Source organism: Podarcis raffonei, chromosome 13, assembly GCF_027172205.1.
Source record: "Podarcis raffonei isolate rPodRaf1 chromosome 13, rPodRaf1.pri, whole genome shotgun sequence".
Lineage (NCBI taxonomy): Eukaryota > Metazoa > Chordata > Lepidosauria > Squamata > Lacertidae > Podarcis > Podarcis raffonei.
In genome coordinates, this window is record NC_070614.1 from 42,648,325 (window position 1) to 42,666,451 (window position 18,127).

The window sequence follows — 18,127 nt, forward strand, 5'->3', positions numbered from 1 at the left end:
CATATGACATTCCTCACCTTTCGTGTTTGAGATCTTCCCTTGTGGACATGGAAAGCAACCATAGCAGCAAAATGCCTTCCCTTCTTTTTTTAAATCTTCTATAACCTGAACTGCAGTGATCATTACATATGGAAATGGGACAGCAGTCAAAAACGTGTTTGCAAATATTCTACTGTACACACAGAGAAAAGCACAAAATACAGAAAAGGACAGGTGTATTATTTCTTTAATTTTTCTTCCTTATTAGCTGTTCCCTATTGTTCAGCTCTGGCCTCAGAATGATTATGTAACATTTGGGGAAGAAGATGCAAACCAGCAACCCAACACCGGAGCCTAAGATGGAGAAGATCTCCACAGCTACAGTATATTTCCCCTTGGTGCTCAGGTAGGAGGGAATAAAGGACAGCCAAACACTGCAGAAGACCAACATGCTGAAGGTGATAAACTTGGCTTCGTTGAAACTGTCCGGTAACTTCCTGGCGAGGAAAGCCACAACAAAACTTACAGTTGCCAGGCAGCTCATATACATGAGGACACAATAAAACATTGTTACAGACCCTTCATTACATTCTAGTATAATTTCTTCTGTCATTGAGTGCATGTCCACATCTGGGTATGGGGGAGAGGTTGCCAGCCACACAGTACATATTCCTGCTTGGACTATGGAGCAGGAAAGGAGAATGGAGTGGCCTAGTCCTTTCCCTACCCATTTCCTCATCCTGGATTCTGGTTTTGTAGCCATGAAGGCCAAAACCACAGTGAAGGTTTTTGCCAGGACACAAGAAACAGCAGTTGAGAAGATGATGCCAAAAGCTGTTTGTCGGAGGAGGCACGTCACCTTCTCAGGTTGGCCAATGAAGAGCAATGCACACAGGAAGCAGAGCAGGAGAGAGATGAGGAGAGTGTAGGTGAGGTTTCGGTTGTTTGCAATGACAATGGGTGTGTCATGGTGTTTCATAAATATACCTAGTACCAGAGCTGTGATCAAGGAAAGGGAAAGAGAGCAGCAGGCTAAACTGATGCCCAAAGGTTCTTCATAAGACAAAAAGCTGATATCCTTGGGTAGACATGCATCTTGGTTCTTGCTTGGATAGTCTTTGTCTGGGCATTTATTACAGTCATTCATATCTGGGGAAATAATATTAAGGAAAAGACCTTTAGCTCATATCATATCAGCTTACTGAAATGTTTATTGTTCTATTTAATCTGAGTACTAAGTTTGGATCTATTTAATCTATTTATTTCTCCTACCATCCTGGTTTGCAATCTTCCCCTCTGCACATGGGATGCAATCGTAGCAGCAAGGTGGCTGTCCCTCCTTCACTTTCTTGCTGGATCCTGGAAGACAACGCTCAGTACAGACTGAAAGAGGCTGAGTCTAATCCATAAATGAAAGAACAGAAGGTTCATAAAGAGTCTAATGAGTTTGGAATCCTTTATGTTCTCAGGCCTTTCTCTGTTACTAATCTGACACAGCACTTCAGTAATATGTAACCACTATACAGAGAGCAATTGCTTCTTTTTGTATTAGTAGTAGTAATGTTTGAAGTTTTGTGATATGCCCTTGATATTGCTCTGGTATGTGCAGTACCCCATCTGTTCTGCAAAGATTGCCCTGTCCATTAAAGTACACTTTGAAATTACTCTAGTTTCCCTGTTAATTTTGTTAATGTTGAGTATGCTGTCCACTAGGTAGACAGCTCTAGAACTGATTTTGGTGCCGGTGGATACACCTATACTTGGACCCATCAGATGCTGCCTAGGGAAGAGTTCAGAATAAGACATCCAGAGTGGCTGGGAAAACCTACTCAGGTTGTGGATGATGATGATGATGATGATTATGCAATCTTTGTGAATTCCAATACAAAAATATTCTGGACAAATACATGAATTAGAATGAAGCTATCCAAGACCTATGACACTCCCTGGAATGCTGCAAAACTTTTCTCAGCATGCTATAAACAAAATATACCTCAAAAAAATATTTTGAGATCACTCTTTTTAAAAGTTTGATGCATACATTCCTAATGCTCTGTCTCTTGCTCTTCACACCTTTCTTCTTCTGTCCTTCCTTCACTCTCTCAATCTTCACCACTTCTCCTGCTTCCATCTCTTCCACTGACTAGTGGTCTCCTGCATCTGCTGCTGTCCTTGATTTCTTCCTTTAGTATTATTATGCCTCCTTTCCCCAACCACCTCATTTCCCCACCTTTCTAGCAAGAAAGACAAAACTCTGGGGCGATTCAATTCTTACATCATCTTTCAATACTTATTAAATCAGTATTTAATAAGTGTAAAGAAATCCCAATTGCTTTTGTTTAATTTACAATAGTTTCCTTTTTTACTTAGGATTGTGGTTGAAGTCTTCCAACGGAAAATAATAATCCATTTCATCAGTCCAACTCACCACTTGTCTGCAATGTTAGATGTAAGGTTGCTTCAAGAACACAATGACTGTGAAGAAATCCACTTTGTAGCTTCATGGTCTCTAAGCATGTATCCCCTCTTGTGCTGGGGAAATGTACCCAGAGGCTCTATTTGACTGAAAGAAAACCTGCCCTCCTGTCTCCAGGCCTTTCCATAGAAAAACTGATATTTGATCTGGACCTAATGACCCACATTCAGATGGAGGATTCTGTGGTGCAATAACCACATTTGCGTGGATGCAGCTTGTAGTGTGGTCTGTGAATGGTTGGGATTAGGCTGACACAATTTAGCTGTTGTTATTTTTGTCTGAATTTGGACCCCCCTAAGGCATATTTACATTGTATCTTCTGTTTTGTAACCTCCTTAATAAAATATTTGCCTTTAATCCTTATGTGGCTTCTAGCAGTAAATCTCTGGCTCTTAGTCTGGTACCTCAATAGTTTAGTCATACACCACTCCTCAACTTGCGGCTCAAAGAACAGTGAGTACACCTGCAGGTGGATAATGATTGCTTATTCAATACTGAATCTATTTTGAATTAGCAAACAATGCAACCCTACCTGGTTAAACCAACTGTGCCATGTGATGGCATCTTCATCAAGGAGAAATGATTGGCCAGGAGGAGCCTGTGGATCTATCCTCCCAACTCTCACTCGGTGCAAACTTTGGTTGGTGCATATGATCCAATTGACAATATCCAAGCTAGATGTTGCCTCTCCATTCTGGTTGATGAAGACCACATCTCCTGCAGTATTGTTAAATGAGATATTTCTCAGAAAGTTATGGAGCTAGATTGAAAACAGAAAAGACAGGGGTTTGGAAAAGACTGCAGTCTAATGCAGGGTGGAGCATCCCCCCCCCCCCCGTGGGCAGAACCTACAGCAAGTAGAACCTACAGCAAGTAAGGAGAGAGCCAATCGGTTTTCTTTCACACACATGCCTCTTTCTCATTCTTACAACCCTTCATTTAGCCCATGAGTTAAATATGTATGAGTAGAGAGGTTTCCCTCCCTCCCTCCCTTTCTCCCTGAACATCTCAGAAGACACGCCAGTAGTGTGCGACCCCCTGCTCTAAGGAAAGATTTGGTTAATATGGGATAGAGGGAATGCTGAACATCTCTCTAAACCATTCCACTGCTTCCTATCTGTGAATGCAGTGGCATCTCAGTAGGCTGCAAAGCTTCCCTCATAAAAATGTTTTCTCCTCAAATGCAGGGCAATAGCTGCTCAGAGAAGGACACAGCCATCACTTCCCTTTCCTATAGGATCTACCGCCATTTGCAAGCAGCACAATATGTGGGGAATCATGTAGGATATCATATTCGTGCCACCTCCTGTTCTGCCTGCAGAGTTATAAATTCAGTTCTGGGTTCTTCTTCCTAATTTGTTGTTGTTTAGTCGTTTAGTCGTGTCTGACTCTTCGTGACCCCATGGACCAGAGCACGCCAGGCACTTCTGTCTTCCACTGCCTCCCGCAGTTTGGTCACACTCATGCTGGTAGCTTCGTAAACACCAACCAACCATCTCGTCCTCTGTCGTCCCCTTCTCCTTGTGCCCTCCATCTTTCCGAACATCAGGGTCTTTTCCAGGGAGTCTTCTCTTCTCATGAGGTGGCCAAAGTACTGGAGCCTCAGCTTCACGATCTGTCCTTCCAGTGAGAACTCAGGGCTGATTTCCTTCAGAATGGATACGTTTGATCTTCTTGCAGTCCATGGGACTCTCAAGAGTCTCCTCCAGCACCATAATTCACCATAATTCAAATTCACCATAATTCAAATTCACCATACTTCAAAAGCATCAATTCTTCGGTGATCAGCCTTTTTTATGGTCCAGCTTTCACTTCCATACATCACTACTGGGAAAACCATAGCTTTTACTATACGGACCTTTGTTGGCAAGGTGATGTCTCTACTTTTTAAGATGCTGTCTTCTTCCTAATACACTACCACAAATGTTTGAACTCTGAGAGGAAAGATCAAGCTGATAGCATTTTGGGAACGCAAAAAGTGTCAGGAAGTAACAGGGCTTTGCCAATTGAGAATGTTCAGCCTTTACCTGCCAAGACTGTTGATTCAGATTCTTCCCTCTCACTCTGAATGCTATTCCTCTGTGCCTGAGTCTGGAAGACATGGCATGTAAAGCATGGGCCACGGAGTAGGCAGCACTGTGGATGCTATAACTGTGGCCTGTCATGCTCACTTCAAAAAGTGATCCAGGAAGGTCCCCCAGTTTCTCTTCTCCGGAGCAAATATTCCCCTCTGTCTTGTCTGCAGTGATATCTGGGAGTACACATTCAAAGGCCTGTTGCCAGAATTCCCTGATAAAGCCGTCTCCATCTGTGCTGGAAGGGTTTCTGTGCACAACATACTGATGAAATCCTGGTGGGTTTCTGAAGTGAATTTCAAAGGATATAGCACCATTGAATACTCTTGAATCCCAGTTCCTTTGAAAGACAAATGAAGCAAACTCAACCTGGGCTGATATTATCCATACTTTACTTTTTACATTATTTTTTATGTCATCGTGTTCTGATAGGTTTGGAAGCCATCTAAAAGTTGCCATGGAGTAAGATTCTCCAGAGGCAAGCACTACGTTAGCTTTGCTGATAAAAATTTTCTGGCTTATTGTTGCACCCTGTTGTAGCATGTCAGTAATTTCAGAAATAAAACTAAAATTGGGGATTCTTTCTAGGAATGCAAAGCAGATGCCATTCTTGGTAAACATTGGGGAAATGGTTTGCACAAATCTTTCTCCATTGTCATTGTCTGTTGCAATGACTCCAATCCACATCCACCTGAAATGCAGAAGCAAAGAGAGAATTCCCTCATACTGAAGGGCTTCCGAGGGTGCCATCTGGTAGAAGGGAAGCCCTGGGCTTTTATCATTCATCACCGGAGCAGAGCCATAAATGAGCTAAAAAGTAAATGGAGGAAGAGAAGAGACAAAGTAATATTTGCATTGTTCTTTCAAAATATTAATATACATCATGTTATGAATCCTGTTAGTCAGACATGCCCTTTGCATTTTGCCACCCATCAGGGGTTGCCTGCCCTCTCTCATTTATACAAAGGTACACATGCAAATGGCCTAAAAATGGGATCATCTCCCATTCCTGCTTGTTAAATATTTGTTCTGCTGATGAGGGGGGCATTGTTCCTATTTTTTTTAAAAAACAAACAAAACAAAAACTTATGCATACTTGCAGGGTCTTGTACAATGTATAAAACTGATTGGAGGGACACACCTCCCTAATAGAGGATTCTCCACTCCTACTTGAGGCATTATTTACCGTAGCCATGTCAGAATTGCAACATGGGTCGGATACACATTCCTTCTCTGAAGCTTCTTTTGTCTTCATGATGCACATCGTGCATCTGCCAACTGCCAACTGCCAACTGCCACAACTTCCATTTCTGCCTCCCCCCCCCCAAGGCTTCTCAGACTTCACTTATGAACATTTATTTCACATTGGAACCAGCTGCTTAGTACTATTACTGTTCTTCTGCAGAATTGGACTGTATCTGCAATTTGCCATACCTCCAGAGTATGTTTAATTTGAAAGCCCTTTCCCCCTAAACATTCAGTGGCCTTTGGGATATCAGTGTGCTTGAGGTGTGTGTAAGAGATTGGGGGTGTGACATATTTTTTCTTGTATCGCAGTGTTTCTTTCCCCTTATTCAGGTAATTTTATTTTATTTTAATTCTGTACCTTCTGTATTTTCCAAGGAACTGGTTCTGCTCCAAATTCCATCCTCACTCTGAACTAGTAATACACCCTGAACAGGTGCTGTGAATTCAGCCTCTTTCTCTATACAAGCTAATAGAGGTATTGTACTCAGGTGTCCTACCTGTGGAATCTTATAGATATCCAAAACAGTTGCCACATAAAAGGAGATTTCAGAATCAAGTCCCCCAATGACCCCTGCCAGATTACTTTCAACATCACATATATAGTTAGGAAGAAATTTCTCCACCCTGGATAAAAGCAGCAGTGTGGCAAAATATGTGTTTCTTGCATTGTTATTGCTGTCATACAAGTGGAAACCCAAGGTGATATTGGGTAAGATGTGAGGGTCTTTGTTGATCTCCTTGACTGCAAATGCCAAGGCCATGATGTGCTGGTAAACCTTAGGCACCACCCTAGAATGAGAGTTGCAAATGGCAATAGAAGGAACTGATATATCCTTTTACATATCAACACAGTAGTTAATCATTTTCCGTTCAGTGGAGTTAACTATCAGTCAATCCCATTGCTGAACAGTTATTATAATCAGCAAGTTCTTCTAGATTTTTAGGAAACAAGCTTGCTCCATTTTCCTGGTGACAGGCTTTGAGATACTTGAGAATAGCTATCCTACTTCCCCTCAGTCTTCTATTTTCATAGCTAAAAATACCCAACCCCCTCAACGTTCCCTCACAAGGTTTGGTTTCCAGACACCTAATCATATGTGTCACCTTCCTCAGCACACGTTGAAGCTTGTCAATATCCTTCTTAAGTAGTGCTGAACACAACTGAACAAAGTACACCAGGTGTGGTCTGAGCATGGCAGAATAGCACTCCTCTATTACTTCTTTTGATTGGCTCACTATACTTCTGTTGATGCAGACTCTTTGATCCTTTTTACATGTGCTACTGGCATGCCAGGTTTTCCATATCTTAGATTTGTGCAGCTGATATTTCCTGCCTAAGTGCAGAACCCGCCATTTGTCCCGACTGAAATTCATTTTGTTAGTTTTGCCCCAGTTCTCCAATCTGTAAAGGCCAATGGTATCTAGACCAGGGGTTGCTAATGTGGTGCCCATTGGAACATTGGAACCCCTGGGGTCTTTCCCTGAAACATCTGAAGTCTTTCGCTGACATTTACAGTTTTTCTCAGTTCTGTCATGCAATGACAGCTTCCTTGTTCATGAGGCAGTGAGAGTGGTTGTAATTCACAGATTTCTATACTTCATAATATATACTATCATTGTGAAACAAATATTAGACTAAGATCAGAAAATGAAATGATATGGGCATTTTGGTTCAGAACAGTTTTTTTTAATTGATTCTCACTTACACTCCTGTTCAGATAAAGTCTATCGAAAACGGCTGTTCAAAAGGGCTATCTCAGACATACAAATATATACACATTTCAATACATTTATATTTATTTCCCTATTGAGAAATGGGAGCTTCTACAGTATTCTTTTAATTCACACAAGATTCTTATGGATTATACACCAGCATATGTCCCACTGAAATCAAAAGTGGTTATCCCTAGGTAAATGGGTATAAGTTTGCAGCCTCAGTCATTATTCTGAGGCTGAAACTAAGTTTGATCATTCCTGTGCTATAATAAATAAGTGGCTTAGTTCTTACACAAGTTCTTCAGGCAGCGCTGGTGGGGGTTCCTCAGTGAATGTTGCTGGAGAGGAGATGAAGCCACCATGGGAAACTATGCCACCAATGAGGAACTCTCCTGGCTGATGATACATGTGAAGTGGACGGTGTGGACTTTGGAGCTTGCATTTTGCTATTTGAGCCTGACATACAATGTAAGAAATCAGTTCCAGCAGCAAGAACACTAAAACCACCATGCTCAATACAAAGGCAACTGGTTGTTCTATGCAAAAACTATGTTTTATCTTCTCCAAGATAAAAAATGTCTTGTTTAAATGGTAGTTTATTTTCCCGAGATGATGCAATGTTGGAGTATCCAAAACCAGACTTGTGGATCACAAGTCAGTGGTCACTGTAAGTCCCCATTGTTTTTTGAGAAGCAGCAGCTCAAATTATAGCCCTGTTAATAATCAAGAAGCAATGTAATTACTCATAAAGTGCTAAGAATTCCCTCTGGAATTGTTGAAGAAAATGTGTTTGTCACATATTCAGAACTGTTTTTTTTATTACCCTTTGACTTGATAATAAGGGACCACTGTTGTATTGGGGAAGGAAGAAATTAGAAGCTCATTATAGAAGACCTTGTAACCAATGTAGTTTCCAAAATGTGTAGTCAGCATCGTGGAATTACGGTCCCTCCCCAGTCTATGAATCTAGGATACATGATCCACTGCTTCCCTTAATCAGAGTACTTTGTCAGGGGAAAGTCCAGGGAGAACAGCTACATGGGCTTCTCTGTTTGCTTTGTTGGGTTGAGGCATTCTGAGAAGAAGCAAAATGAATACAAGGAGATGTAGTCCAGTTATGATTTGCTACATCTAATAGACTTGTTCATGCTTTAATTCTTTCTTATGCTAAGCTGTCCCCTGCTGTTTAACTCTGGCCTCACCAAAATGATATAACATTTGGGGGAAAAGATGCAGCCAAGTAATCCAAAACTAGAGGCCAAAATAGAAAAGATCTCCACGGCCACCATGTACTTTCCCTTGGTACTCAGGTAGGTAGGAACAAAGGACAGCCACACACTGCAAAAGACCAACATGCTGAAAGTGATAAACTTGGCTTCATTAAAACTGTCTGGTAACTTCCTAGCTAGGAAAGCCACAGTGAAACTGACAATGGCTAGCATTCCCATGAAGCCTAGGACACAGTAGAACATGGTGACTGATCCTTCATTACATTGCAGTACAATTTCTTTAGTCACTGAGTGCTTGTCTAAATCAGGGAGTGGGGGAGCGACTATCATCCAGGCACTACAAATCATCATTTGAATGAGGAAACTGAAAAGAACAATGGAGATGGCCAGATTTTCCCCCACCCATCTCCTCATTCTGGAGTCTGGCTTGGTAGCCATGAAAGCTAGAACCACTATAGTTGTTTTTGCTAATATGCAAGACACTGCTACTGAGAAGATGACTCCAAAAGCAGTTTGTCGAAGGAGACAGGTTATTTTTGTGGGCTGGCCAATGAATAGCAAAGGACAAAGGAAGGAGAGAAAGAGGGCTATAAGGAGAACATAGGTGAGGGTCTGATTGTTGGCTTTGACTATGGGAGTCTCTTTGTGCTTGATGAAGATCCTAAGCACCAAAGTTGTAGTGAAAGTCAATAAAAGAGCTAACGTGACCAAACTGATCCCCAGAGGTTCATCGTAAGACAGGAAGCTTATATCTTTTGGAAGACATATATCCTGTCCAATGTTTGGATACTGATCTTCTGTGCATTGAAAACAGTCATCCATGTCTGAAGAAAGAAAGAAGCAAGAAAGCAAGCAAGAAAGCAAGAAAGCAAGAAAGCAAGAAAGAAAGAAAGAAAGAAAGAAAGATATTAATTACACACTCTTAAGAGAGTCAGAGGTGGTGGGCTCTGTTGGCTCACAAAGACAAGGCCACACCTCTCTCCGCCCACCCACATTTGATCACTTCTGACTCAATGTCATTTCTTTGGAATAATGCAAATAGTTGTGCACTTTGTAAACTACTTCAGTATTTTGATTATTCAATAGTTCATTTTGATAATTCAATAGAATATCAGCTGACCAGAACGGGTGGTTCCACACTTTCTGATTCTGCAGCTGTTACTCAGCTCATTTTAAAGGTGAATCTATGTGCATGGTGAAGCTGATCAGCTTCAAGTGCCAATGGATCTGATTCAGATTTAGAAATGCTTACTGAAGATCCACTGAAATCAGTGGTACTTGTTTATGTGATTTCCCATTTATTCAAATGGTTCTCTCTAAACATAGCTAAATAGTGATGCAACACTGTATTAAAAATAGGCTTGTAGTTCACTTATAATGGATTTCAAATCAATTGCCCATGAATTGGGGCAATATTTTAAACATCAAGGAAATCACTGTTAAAAAACAAACCTACTGATATACATAACCAGGTCAAAATTATCTATGAAATAGGTGGTATACATACATCTATAGAAAACATTTTTTAACCTTTCTTACCTTCCTGGTTGGAAATCTTTCCTTCTGGACATGGAATGCAGTCATAGCAACAAAATGGCTTCCCTTCCTTCTTGGTCCGACTATAACCTGAACCGCAATGATCATTACATATAGAAATGGGCCGAGTCTGTCCATAAATATTAAAATATAATGTTTTAGGTAATATCACGAACACTAGAAAGTATTGCAAATGCAGTGGGCTTTTAGAACTTGAGTCCTTGGTTCATATTATGGTATGCTATTATTTATTTATATAACACTTTTTAGAGCAAATGCCGCCAAAACAGTGAGCATTAAAATCAATGACATATTTTAAAACAAACCAAAGGAATGTGCATCAAACAATAGAGGTGGTCTGACCCCAAAATTGTTAACTGTGCGCAGGGTAAAGAGGTGCATCTTCACCAATCCATACTAACTATAAATGAGGATGTTTGACGTGACACTTTGGGGAAAGGGACATGTTTTGGGAACTGCCACAGATAATTCCCTTTCCCAGACTGCCATCCCTCATGTTTCTGAGGGTGGCAGAAGTACCAAGAGGGAATCTTAATACTCAAAAGGTTATGTATGGAAAGAGGCAAGATATGTTGAACCTAAATAATCTTATAAATAACACAAAACTGTGCGACTCAAATTCATTACAAAAGTCAAAGCGTCCTGGAAGAAATGTGTCTTCACCTGTTTCATTGATATGTATGAAGTCCACACTCAAATTATGAGAGGGTTACATTTTGGGGTTAGTGTGTGAAGCCAAAATTGCCTATCGTTAGAATGCATGTAATTGAATGGTGGGTGGAATTGCCAAGGTCTTCCCTGCCACCCCAAGAATGAACATTAAGTGGCACATTATTATGGAACTACAACATAAATGTTCAGATTGAAAGCCATAGTTTGAATTGGGCTAAATAAATTTACAGAATACTGAGAAACAACCATGGGACAAGTGATGGAATGAACCCTGAAAGATTCAGAGAACCCACCTGGTTAAATTGGTTGGGCCATACAATGGCATCCTCATGAATGGTGAACGGTTTTTCCTGGATACCCAGAGAGTCTATCTTCCCAATTTTGACTCTACGAAAGGACTGATTTGGAAACATGAGCCAGTTTATAATGTCAAAGCCAGCAATTAATTCACCATTTGTGTCAAAACGCACATTTTCTCCTGCACTGTTGTTAAATAAAATACTTCTGAGAATCTGATGGAGCTAAATAATGAAAATAGGATGGAAGATACATATAAATGCTCAAACTATGTTATCACACAACATAGTGAAAATACATTCAAGGGACGGGATTATGATCTCTTGAAAGCTTTGGGCGAGCTAATGTGTCAGGCATGCCCTTCTCAAACAAAGAACAGATTAATTTAAAACAAATCAATGTCTTGATGAAATAAATGGTGCCATTCGCCTCTCCCCTTCCCCTCAACGAATGGTTGAATTAAATACTGGACAAAATATCAGAGCAGCACCAAGTTATGAAACTCCATCCCCCCAAAAGTGCACAGGTACACAGGTGAAGGGATGGTAAGAAGTTCTTTAATAAACTATGGGGAGATTTGTCAGTCTCTGGGATGGGGTACTGCAGGGGGGGGGGACAAATGCTAGATGTATTGTAAAGCTTTTCTCCAAAAAGAAATTTCTTGTTAATCTCATGGAAGGTTGAGAAAGCTCGCCCAGATTTCCCCACCAAAACATATGGAGGTATCTTCAGGACATTACCTGCCAAGGTTGTGGATTTGCAAGCTCCCTTCTTACACCCTCTGCCATTCCCCTGTGCTTGAATTGGGACGAATGTCTGATGTGCAAAGCATGTGCCACCGCATAGACTGCATTGTAGATGGTATAGCTGTGGGCAGTCATTCTCATTTCAAAAACAGACATGGGAAGTGCCTCCATCTTCTCCTCTCCAGTGCAAGTTTGCCCACCTATATTATCTGCCACTGAACTGGGGAATGAACAGTTAAATGACTCTTCCCAGAAGTCCTTGATAAAACCATCTTCTTTTTCTGTGCTTGGGTTCTTGATCTGAAGGAACTTCTGGAAAGCTAACAGATCCACTGAGTGAATTCCAAGGGAGAGAGAACCATGAAGGAAACTTATGTCCCAATTTCTTTGGAATGGAAATGATGTGATATCCATCTGGGCTGTCATGAACCAGACTTTACCCTTGGTCCTCATTGGTATATGCTCAAATTTTACAATCTGGGGCACCATTTTCAATACTATCATTGTCTGAATTTCTCCATGTACAACCACAACATTCGTAGTGCTTCCCATAATAACACTAACACAGTGAAAGCCCTCCTGCACCATGTCAGTGGTACCACTGGAAGATGTTAGCTTTGGGAATGTTTCTATGAAGTCAAAGCAGATGCCACTCTGGGAAAACATTGGAAGTACATTGTCTATAAAACCTTCTGTATTATCCCCATCTTGAGAAACCACTCCAATCCATGTCCACTGGAAATGCAGCAGTAACTGGATAATTCCTCTATATTGATGGTCCCCATTTGGGAACATTTGGTAGAAGAAAACTCCTTGAGACTCTTTATTCATGACTGGGGAAGAGCCATATATGAGCTAAGGTTTTTTTATATATATAAAAAGATGAGAAGAGAAGAATGGTTTTCAATATAAAACAATTACTTGTGTGTAGTTTTGTTTTCTTTCTTCTGTTCGTTTCTGGCTGGGAGCATAATGGTTAAGTAGATCCTGCAGGATTGAATTATGTGTTCAACTACTGGAGTCTACTTTCCCTGTGCGTTTCATGCAAAGAACACGCTGAGGAAGCAGGTCCCTGCAACTAGCAGGATTGAAACCTCAACTCACCAGATGCTCAGCCTAGGGTATATAATTGCTCAGTTTTACTGTGTGCTTCAATGCACTGCTTGCTACAGCCATGTGAAGACAAATCTCATTCTTCCTACCAAGACCGTGCCCCAACAGCCCCAGATCACTCCAGCAGGCCAGACCCAATCTGGGACTGTTTCTACCTAAGTCATCTAGTTCCACCCAAATTTGTCCAATTCAGGATTTGGGCTTTGGCTAAATCTGACCCATCAGTGTGTTAGGAATGGGAGGATCTGTCAATATTTCTCTTAAGTTTCTTATTTAACCACATCAATTAGATTTCTTTTTAAGCCTCATGAAAATTTCTCCTAAAACACAAAACATGTGTGCAAATTTTGCCCAATATGCACATTTTTGCAAAGCATTATCACTAATACAATGGATTTTAAGGATATTTTTACTAATGTGCATTTTTTAAATGCACTTTACCGTAATCTGTGCATTTTTGGACACATTATTTTATTGGAGAACTGCTTTGCAAAATCTGGAGAAGGGGGAATTTCAAAGAATGGCTGCATTTCATGTATTGTGTGAATTAGTTGAAATTCAGATGTGAATGAATTTGCATCTTACTTGTGGTATCTTGTAGGTACACAGGATGATCGTCATATGAAGACAGACATTAGAATTAGGTCCCCCAATGACTGCTATTGGAGTGCTCTCAGCATCCCATTTATAGTTAGGGATGGCCTTGGCCCTTCTTGAGAGAAGCTCCATTGAGGCTTCATAGGTCCAGCTTGCACTGAAATGACTGTTATAAATTTGGAAGCCCAGGGTGATGTTGGGCAAGATGTGGGGAGTTTCATTGATCTCCTTTACAGCAAATGCCAAGGCCAGGATGTGTTGGTAAACGTGAGTCAGCACCCTGTATTGAGAGTTACATGCCACATTACAGTTCATCTGCTTCAGATCATAACATTGACTTCTTTTCAGTTCATTATCCAATTCAAAAATAGTTTGTAATCTCACATTTCCCAGGTGTAAAAGACTAGATCATGAAACAGTATGTGAATCAGTAGTTTTAATACATGTAGAAAAGACATAATTCAATAAGGGGTTTTCATTTATTCTGACCTCTAGGAAATCTGGATGAGGTGTTTTGTATGTTTAATATTTGCTGGTCAAAAGTTATTTGTAGTCTGCATGTTCTTCATTCACACAGAATACACACCCTAATAAGGAAATACCAATGTAGCATTTTTCTTTGAGTTTTTCTTCCAATGGATAAAAAATACCTAGTTTCATAGCAGCCAAGATGGAGAAATTATCTTCAAGCTCTAGTTTTAAGTATCTTTAGTTTCAAGATGTGGTCTTAATTTGTAATGTAAAATAAGTTTCAAGCCTGTTTTGATGCCATGTGGATCTCTGCATGCATTACTCGACATCTGTACAAGCATTAGTCCTGGAAGCCAATATTTTAGGCTTGGTAAATGTTTTAAAATTCTTCAATAAAGTTTAAAAAGAAAACCAATATTTGAAGTGGGTAAATCAAAAGAATCTTAAATTTATTTTTCTTTGTGGGATGTTTGTTGTTTTTGAAAAACAAAGGAGCAGATTAATGCCAAAACAGGAGAAAAGAGATTTAGGAGTGAACGCATGCAAAAGTGAGCAGACCAGATACAGGGGTGGCTAACCCCTTTTCAGACTTAGGGCTGCATCACTCCATTGTGCATCAGCAGTGTGTTTTGCCATAAAACAGTATGTGGCTCATTAATAAAGAACATGTGGGCACCCTACACATGCAGGTGTGCACATGCACACACACCATAAACATCATGCACACACATGCAGATGTGCACAGACCCTCTCCCCATTCTTCAACTGACCTGTATAGTGTGACCAAGCCTGCATTGTCTCGAGAAGAAAAAAAATGATATTTGTTCAATCTTCAACGGATTACTCTACCCCGCAGTGAATGTGCCTTTTTATCCACTGCTACAACTAATTACGCTTTAGTGAAGGGGGACAGGTAAGAAAATAATGGTTGAACTTGGCCCATGGTTTAGCAGGTTACTCACATTCTCTAACAGAAACAACTTAAAAGTTTTGGCTCCTCTGTCCTGTTTAATGCAGTAAATCAAACAAGATGCAATTGGATTTATTCCCCCACTTTCCCCCCAAAGATTTGATTAAGCAATGCCATTTAGTCAGTGCATTCCTTGATTTTGCAGCAAATAAAAGTACTTTGCAATATTTCTCACTGCATTCACAACAAAGAAATAGGACATGAAAAAATAAATAAATACCAACTTCTATATGTGGGTGTGAACATTGTCTTGAAATTCAATGAAGTGTTTACAATATCCCTATTTTAATCTGTTCCAGGAATTCTGCCAAATCTCCTAAAGCGAAATGGATACACTGTATACTGCAGTTTTGAGTCTACATATCCTGCAGAATATGGGTTTAGATATCAGATCACTACCTGTGTAAACACAAGGTCAAATGGGGTAGATGTAAAGAAATGAAGTTCCAATTATTTGTCAGTCCACTGCAGTTAAGTCCAACACCCAGGGCTGGGTTCGCTGTGAAGTTCATCAGCATCTAATATGTTTCTAAAGAAACATGCAACTACTTACATATGGTAATCTGAAAATTCCTGAGATGGGTGTTTCTCAAAGGATAGGGTATCTGAAAATATGTAGATCTGAGAAATAATGCCAGCAATGATGAGGTCTCCTGACTGATAATATTTGTGAAGAATAGGGGCAGGTTCCCTGAGGGAACATTGAGGAAGAGGAAGAAACTTGCACATCCCCTGCAGTGGCAGTAAGAGCACCAGCAACCTAAACACTACCATCTTGCAAGTGATTGGTCATTTAGGCACAAGTTCATCTCTTCTGTTATCGCTTCTGCTTAGTATCGCTTTCCAGCAATACTAAGCAGGAAAGCCTAACTTGAATGGTGACTCAATAAGCTGATTCAAAGCCAGACAGATGAGTCTCTGTATGTATATTGACCCAACCAAGTGTAGTTCATAGTTATTAATAAGAGCCTCCAGTCTTAGTTTCATCATTCTGCATGTGGGCAGAGGAGGTCCCTGGGGAAGTGGAGAAGATGTAATTCTGAATAATCTGGTAATTACATGTGAGGTAATCACTTGCTTTGAATCAAAGATGCTGTGCAATATTTTAAAGAAAACATGTTTATCATATCTCAGCCAAAGCCATTTCTTAAGTGGGAGCGATAGATGCTAGGCCTCTTCTTTTCTTCTTTTTAGTGTACTATTGAATTTTAGAAAATTTTAGAAAACTTCAAAGCAATAATAATTATAAATTACTCTCATATTATTCTTAAAGGGTGATGTCTAATCCAGGTCATACTCAGAGCAAGCCCAATAAAATCAGTTACAGGTAGGTAGCCGTGTTCGTCTGCCGTAGTCGAAACAAAATAAAACAATTCCTTCCAGTACCAGCTTAGAGATCAACTAAGTTTATTATTGGTATTAGCTTTCGTGTGCATGTATCTGAAGAAGTGTGCATGCACACAAAAGCTCATACCAACAACAAACTTAGTTGGTCTCTAAGTCTCTGGAATAATTTTTTTAATTTTCTTTCCATTAAAATCAATGAGTTATGGACTATATTTATATGGATGTACAATGCGTATGAATAACAATGGTTATCACCCAGTGTGTTGAGAACTCCATATTTATATCACTCTTGTTGCAACTCAAAACACAACATTTGTGAATTGTAATGTATCTGTCAATCATCAATTATTTTGATGCAATTGAAATTAATATGATTTAATTACAGATCTGTGAGGATTGACTTGATGAGGTACTTGATTATTCTTTATTTCTTAGTATTAGTTGTCCCCTGCTGTTCAATTCTGGCCTCAGCAAAATGACAAAGCATTTTGGGAAAAAGATGCAGGACAGTAAGCCACCACTAGAGGCCAAGATGGAGAAGATCTCCACAGCCACCATGTGTTTCCCTTTTGTGCTCAAGTAAGTTGGGACAAAAGACAACCACACACTGCAAAAGACCAACATGCTGAAAGTGATAAACTTGGCTTCATTAAAACTATCGGGCAACTTCCTAGCTAGGAAAGCCAAAGTTAAGCTGGCAAAGGCCAGGAAACCCATGAAGCTCAAAACAGAGTAAAACATGGTATTTGACCCTTCATTGCATTCTAGTACAATTTCTTCATTGATTGAGTGCATGTCAACATCTGGGAATGGAGGACAGGTTGCCAGCCACACAGTAATAAAAACAGTCTGAAGAAGGAAGCTGGAAAGAACAATAAAGGTTGCCAGTTGTTTTCCCACCCATCTCCTCATCCTAGAGCCTGGCTTGATAGCCATGAAAGCTAGAACTACTATTGTGGTTTTGGCTAATACACAGGAAACTGCCACTGAGAAGATTGCACCAAAAGTAGTTTGTCGTAGGAGACATGTCACTTCATCTGGTTTGCCAATGAATAGCAAAACACAAAGAAAGGAGAGGAGGAGAGAGGACAGGAGAACATAGGTGAGGTTCCGATTATTGGCTTTGACTATGGGAGTGTCCTGGTGCTTGAGGAATATTCCAAGAACCAAAGTTGTGATTAAAGAAAATAAAACTGCAAATGTGGTCAAAATAACCCCCAGAGGCTCATTGTATGTAGGGAAGCTTATGTATTTTGGGAGGCATCCATCCTGGTCAATGTTTGGATAATGATCTTCTGAGCATTGAAAGCAATCATCCATGTCTGAAATCATATATGGAAAATAGATATAATATGATATTTAAGTATGGCATTCTGTTCCTGAATGAGGGTAGTGAACTTGAAATATTAAAAGTTAATTTTGCAGTAAGGATAATAAGAAATTCTACTTCCTGCATAATCTGAGTTCAAGGCCTCAAGGGCCTGCTTTCTCATGGGTTCCAAACAAATCCAGAAATATAAACAAATCAAAACCATCCTGCTAGTGGCTGAAGGTGTCAGAGGCCTCTGTGTCTATTGATTTGTGCGTTTGGGGCTGGGGCTTGCATAGACTTTTTGTTTCAACTGATCCAACCC

At 40.2% G+C, this 18,127-nt stretch overlaps 3 protein-coding genes across 4 annotated transcripts; all 3 read right to left on the reverse strand.

Annotated features, from left to right (window-relative positions):
• Positions 1-208: 208 nt before the first annotated feature.
• Positions 209-7,902, reverse strand: LOC128398930 (vomeronasal type-2 receptor 26-like). The gene is made up of 6 exons (XM_053360196.1): positions 7,787-7,902; positions 6,276-6,567; positions 4,483-5,340; positions 2,988-3,215; positions 1,252-1,378; positions 209-1,128 (listed from the first exon to the last, which is right to left on the reverse strand). The coding sequence occupies exons 1-6, from the start codon at positions 7,900-7,902 to the stop codon at positions 227-229; spliced, it is 2,523 nt and encodes an 840-aa protein (XP_053216171.1). The 3' UTR covers positions 209-226.
• LOC128399483 (vomeronasal type-2 receptor 26-like) lies at positions 5,867-11,582 on the reverse strand. 2 transcript variants are annotated; one of them, XM_053360989.1, is made up of 4 exons: positions 11,246-11,582; positions 10,263-10,389; positions 8,848-9,547; positions 5,867-7,950 (listed from the first exon to the last, which is right to left on the reverse strand). In XM_053360989.1, exons 1-4 carry the CDS (start codon positions 11,363-11,365, stop codon positions 7,941-7,943), a joined length of 957 nt encoding a protein of 318 aa, XP_053216964.1. In that variant the 5' UTR covers positions 11,366-11,582; the 3' UTR covers positions 5,867-7,940. The 2 variants fall into 2 exon arrangements, with proteins under 2 accessions (XP_053216964.1, XP_053216963.1); XM_053360988.1 differs by having other exon boundaries at positions 5,867-9,547.
• Positions 11,583-16,910: 5,328 nt separating this feature from the next.
• On the reverse strand, positions 16,911-17,813 carry LOC128398931 (vomeronasal type-2 receptor 26-like). Its single transcript, XM_053360197.1, has one exon. The coding sequence runs from the start codon at positions 17,811-17,813 to the stop codon at positions 16,911-16,913; it is 903 nt and encodes a 300-aa protein (XP_053216172.1).
• Between the last annotated feature and the right edge of the window lie 314 nt (positions 17,814-18,127).